Genomic DNA, 5,590 nt, shown 5'->3' with positions numbered 1-5,590 from the left:
AAAGGCCCTATTTAAAAAAAAATGATTGGCAATTAGCCCTCATCTGATTCTTACTTCATATCTCATTTCTAGAGTAAACATGATAAATCATGCATTTGCCTTCTGCAGCTATGGCCTATGCCGCATGTGGCTATGGGCTGGCTGAGCTGTTCCTGTAAATTGTAATGGCTGTATATTTACAGTAGAATCTGCTCATTCAACATCAAATTATTCAGCATGTGGGGCTGTAGTGTAGACTGTAGTAAAACATGTGCACATTGCCCGACACAGATTATCATTCACAAGTCAAATAAAATATGCCATCTCTTCTAAATCTACAAAACGAAAGCGCTACATCAATAATTGCAATCCGAAAAATCGGAAGTCAAATAGCTCATCCTATAACAAAAGAAGACAATCAAACTTTGACGTACCTTTCCAGCGATAGATGCAAAACAATGAAGCCATTTTGTTAGCTCGGCATTTGACCAATCATCTTGTTTGTTGTCAACAGGTAGGCGGTCCGATGAATAAACGGAGGCGGAGCCTGAGGACAGAAGTGGTGTGATTTGCATATGAATTATGCAGCACCTGCCGTGCTTTACACACGTTGCTCCAATCAGTGTGCTCGAAACGCCTATTCATTTCATGCGTGAGTGGGGACGCCTCTTTATTGGACAAGCATCGCTTTCATTATTCTATTAGGTGTATATTATTCATGTTATTACAACTAGCTCGTATAATGCTCCTTGGTAGCCGCTTGTGAAGAAGTATTTGAACTTAACCTCGTCGTCAATACTATCTTACATCCTTCTCTTCACTTGCATTCTCCTCCAGATTGTCTGCCAATAAGTACTACTTAAACGGACCAGGCATAGATAAGGAATTCATAACAGTTTATAATCTGTCGCTTGCATGCAGGATTTGGAGAACAACTATTTCTTGGACTCTGCCTTCTACTCGCCCATCTTCCCCGGACTTCTACGATAACTTTTCTTGATTTTCATCATTAATTGCCCTTTTCGTCGGTGTTTGAAGAAAAACAACAACCGATTTCAAGATGATGGATTCGGCGATGGGGAAAGGTGCAGATCATGTGAAGCGGCCTATGAATGCCTTTATGGTTTGGTCGCGGGGACAGAGAAGAAAACTTGCTCAGGAAAACCCTAAAATGCACAACTCTGAGATCAGCAAGAGGTTAGGAGCCGAATGGAAGTTGCTTTCTGAGGATGATAAGCGGCCGTTTATCGACGAGGCAAAAAGGCTAAGAGCACTACACATGAAGGAGCATCCTGACTATAAGTACAGGCCACGTCGTAAACCCAAGTCGTTGATGAAGAGAGACAAATATGCATTCCCGATCCCGTGCATCCCAACGACGTCGCCATACCCCGTGACGACATCGACGGCCGACATCATGAATATGTCATCCGCGGAAAAAGCACGTACATACCTGTCATCGCATCAACATCACGCCGCCGCAGCAGCGGCAGCAGCCAGCCAGTACTCGGTACTCGAACACGCTCAAAAACTGGAATCCCCGACATCGCTGATTAGGGACTTTCCTCCTCACCCAGCGCTGTATCCTCCACCCCATATGTACCCTACCTCGGCCGCAGCAGTCCCCGGCAGTGCGTTTGGAAAGTTACCCGGTGGTTCAGCAGCAGCGGCCGCAGCAGCAGCTGGTCTTCACTCGCAACCGTACATGATGCCCTACCCCGCCTGGCCCGGCCAAGACGGCGTTCAGCGACCGGTCGCCTACATCCTCGTAAAACCCGACATGGAGCCGTACGGCGCGACGCACCCAGCGATCCGGCCGACGATGCCCCTGCCAACGAGACCTACGGCGGCGACAGCTCTCTAATGCCACTTATGACTCTTTCATGGATCTGTGCTGCTCTGATAAACTGTGTTGCCAGAAAAAAAACAACCATGTTTATAAACGAGACATTTCGAGTAAATGGTGCTTGTGTTTTAACCGGCATACTTCAACAAGGCACAGATGTACCGAACTTAAAACGATCCGGTGGGAAACTTTTTTCTCTCTCATCCGGTGAAACTTTTCCCTTTTCTTTTTCTCTTGTAAAACACATATTGTTCCATTTGTATCTTTTGGTGATATTTTGCACTATCCTGTTAACGGAAATTAATATTTTTGTTCGATTTTGACGAAATGAAGAATCATGGAGCTCTATACAAAAACAGAAGCAACAGAGAAATTATTAAATGATTGCCTCGTAACTTTTTGTTGTGAATTTTAATACCTTATGTTTTCCCGCCATCAGCGTTTAAGCTTTATTCAGTGTTGTGTTGTTGGACTGGCGTTTCTTAATATTTCTTTCAACATGTCCCAGTCCTTTATTGTTGAAGCTGATATAGTTACCGTAACGAAATAAAATTCCTTAACATGCCCAACGTCACTCCGGTGTCACTCAAAGCTAAAGCTTTTTATTTCAGACAGGTCAATACAACTCTCCCCTATCAAAAATAAAAATTAGATGGTCCTATTCCGAATAAAAATAAAAACCTGCATCTTTGTGCTCCATACCATCCAAGGGGATGATTTTATTTTTGTTTAAACTTTACAGAAATTCTAACTTACGATATTTTGGTTGCAATTATTGTTTTATCCATGTTAATGTCTTGTCGATGCCATTATTCCTTTTATTTTGCAGAGTGACAAGTTTTTATATCACAAGTTTCAAATATCAATGAATCGTTAAAACTACATGGAAAAAAGGTATGTCAAAAAGACTGTGCAAATATTCTTTAAAAATATTATCTTTTCATTCTCAAAACGGGTATTCTGTTTAGCCAATCGTATAGTTTTAAAGTGTGTAAAAAAAAAGCGTCGACACGAGACTATATGGTGCTTTTTCTTTGAAACAAATCATTTATTATCCATCTGCCCTGTTTTGTATATAATGGGAAGCTTACTTATTTCGGGCAATGAACGATTTTCTTTCAAATTCTACAATTTTGAACACGAGAAATACTTTGTTATAAATTTTGACTGCAGGGGGTCTGTACCTGCTAAGTATTCTCATAATATAATTGGTATATGGAATATGATGTTATACGAATGTTGTGGTTGTATAAAGGAACAAAAAAAGTTGCTGGTTTCTGTAAAGATTCTAATGATTACAAAATCAACCGAGATAATGATGATTACCGAGTTTTGAAATTATTCTCAACAGAACTTAGTCTACATGCGTTTCCCCCATAACCATAAACGATTCCGTTTTGATTCTAAAGTATAAATAATCGTATGTGCATTCTTAAGAATGAGTGGTGTTGTGTCATTAAAAAAAGTGCATTTTTTGAAGGAGATCATTTTCTGAAATTATATATGCAGTATATAACTTCTGCATTATCGTCACGCAAATTCGAGTTTGACTTGGAATATGGAATCATATTTCTTTAGTTGCTTATATTTATACGATATGGAACATTAATCCGATTTCATTTTACTCATTATTTACCTCAGAGAGAGAATGAGAGACCAATCGAGTCGTATTCATCTAACTTTTCATAATTTCCAAGTATTGTAAACGACCTTGACAATTTGTTGCGAGTGGCAACATGTCAAAATCTTTTCTCAACTCTATTGAATCATTATTTCTGTTTGATATCCTGGTTTTATGACCAGTGCAGTACTATGTTTGTGTACTAACTTTTTGTGAGATAAGTATATCATCTAGAGATGCGGTATACACTTCCAGAGTATATGTTTATCCATCAAAATAAGTTGTTTAAAATGTGAACATACCAACTGCTTTAAAGTAATGTCAACATTTGTTTTGCATACATTTTTGTTTTGACCAATTGGCCTCCTTGGTAGGTTTATATTTTAACCAACTTATAGGTCAAAGTTCTGAGAGTGAATAGTACCCGTGGATTAATCAACAGTTGGTAAAGGTTCATCACTTAACCAGCTTCTTCGAGGTTAGTTAATTCCTGAGAGCTTATTACTCATGGTACTCGTTGTCGGGGAAAGTGTACAGATTGTAAAGTCTTTGTAAAAAAAAAGAATAGTTTATATGGATCGACGTTTTTGCTATAATATACTTTGACGTTAACTTAAAATGTTTCAGAACATTTTAATGAGGTGAAGAGCATTATATTCTTTTAATCCTAACAAAATTATTTCTAGATTTTGACACGTCAATGTTTGACGCAGTTTTACTCAGTATTTTGTAACTAATCCCCATGGCCTGTCTATTAATATAGCTGGTCTGGAAGAGGGCGAATCATTTCATTGATGTATCTTTGCAATTTACAGTCTAATTTATTAATGCTGAAATTATTCAATTTCCTGTTTTTCTTCAAGAAAATCAGTTGGAAAATCATAAGGTTAATTTTGCATTTTGAAGGTAATTATTTTATACTGCAAAGTAACTACTACGCACATTATCTATTTTTCGTCATGTAACTATTATGTTTTGGGGGCTTTGCCTGCAACAAACAGATCGGTGGAGCATCTTTAGAAATCCATCTTGGGTTTTGTTATTCCTCTCTTTTTATTTTTCAAGGCATTGTTCTCTGAGTTGAATAGAAATAAGAAAGGGTCATTCAGTACGTATGAGGTTTCTTTAAAAAAAAGGTAATACAACAAGTTACGCGATTGGCGAAAAACCATTGTCATATCCGAAAAGCGAAAATGTTAGGAATTTGTAGTGAGGTCTCAATGATCGTCGCGATAAATACATTGTATGCAGTTCTTTTGTCATTTTTTTGAATGGTGATTAAAACACGGAAAACAGATATATGCCAAGGTGTTCTCGCTCGTTTATTGCACATTTCACTGTCATTCCTGCTATCTTTGCTTGTTTATTATCGATGAATAATTATTGTGTGCGTTTTGTCAGATTACTGTGATTACGCGTGGATTGTGATTGTGCGTGACTGTCTTACAATAATGTGCATGATTAAGGATCGTTGTGGTAGCAATGTTTGGCGCTTTACAAATTGAAATTTTCATTGGTGCAACATATTTATACACCGACAATTGCTCCATAATTTACGACTTGATTCATTAAAGAGAAAAGTTTGCTATATGGGTTAAACAGGGGAGAAGACTAGATATTAGGCTACGTTTAATTAAGCCTTTGATATCCAGCTGGAAAAAAGCATCTCCCACAGTAAATGTGTTCACAATGTGGAACCGTGTGAAATGATTGTTAAACATTGTTACACATTATACCAAAATGTGAACACCTACCTTGTTAAAGTGTCCACAGTATGACATTATTATCACACCATGGAGATATGATCACACTGTTAAATTTCAGCAATTCAACAGTGCGAATCACATTTTTAAATAGTCCACACTGTGAACTCATAATGTGAAACTGTTCTTTCCAGCCAATGTACTTTAGACGTAATATTAATGGTAATAATTGAAATTAATATTTGAATCAAGTATAGGGAAATAGAGGGAGAGCATCAAACTGTCCCGGTGCTTAGAACACAATATTGTGGACCCCTCAGAAGAACAACCGTTAGGCTGAAGAGGGCTATCCAGCCCATGTGTTGGAAAATGAATAAATAAAAAAAATATAAAAATAAATGAATGAATGTACGAAAAAATAATTAAATCGAAAAATGTAAA

At 37.8% G+C, this 5,590-nt stretch overlaps 1 protein-coding gene across 1 annotated transcript; it reads left to right on the top strand.

Annotated features, from left to right (window-relative positions):
- Window positions 1-685: 685 nt before the first annotated feature.
- Window positions 686-4,743, top strand: LOC121430393 (transcription factor Sox-21-B-like). Its single transcript, XM_041627679.1, has one exon. It carries the CDS (start codon window positions 1,040-1,042, stop codon window positions 1,841-1,843), a length of 804 nt encoding a protein of 267 aa, XP_041483613.1. The 5' UTR covers window positions 686-1,039; the 3' UTR covers window positions 1,844-4,743.
- Window positions 4,744-5,590: the final 847 nt, after the last annotated feature.

Source organism: Lytechinus variegatus, chromosome 16 (assembly GCF_018143015.1).
Source record: "Lytechinus variegatus isolate NC3 chromosome 16, Lvar_3.0, whole genome shotgun sequence".
Classification (NCBI taxonomy): Eukaryota; Metazoa; Echinodermata; class Echinoidea; order Temnopleuroida; family Toxopneustidae; genus Lytechinus; species Lytechinus variegatus.
Note: the sequence above shows the minus strand (reverse complement) of the source record. Positions and strands in the feature narration are given on the sequence as shown.

Excerpts from the sequence above, each read along its gene's own strand:
- LOC121430393 (XM_041627679.1), top strand. The coding sequence starts at position 1,040 with ATGATGGATTCGGCGATGGGGAAAGGTGCAGATCATGTGAAGCGGCCT.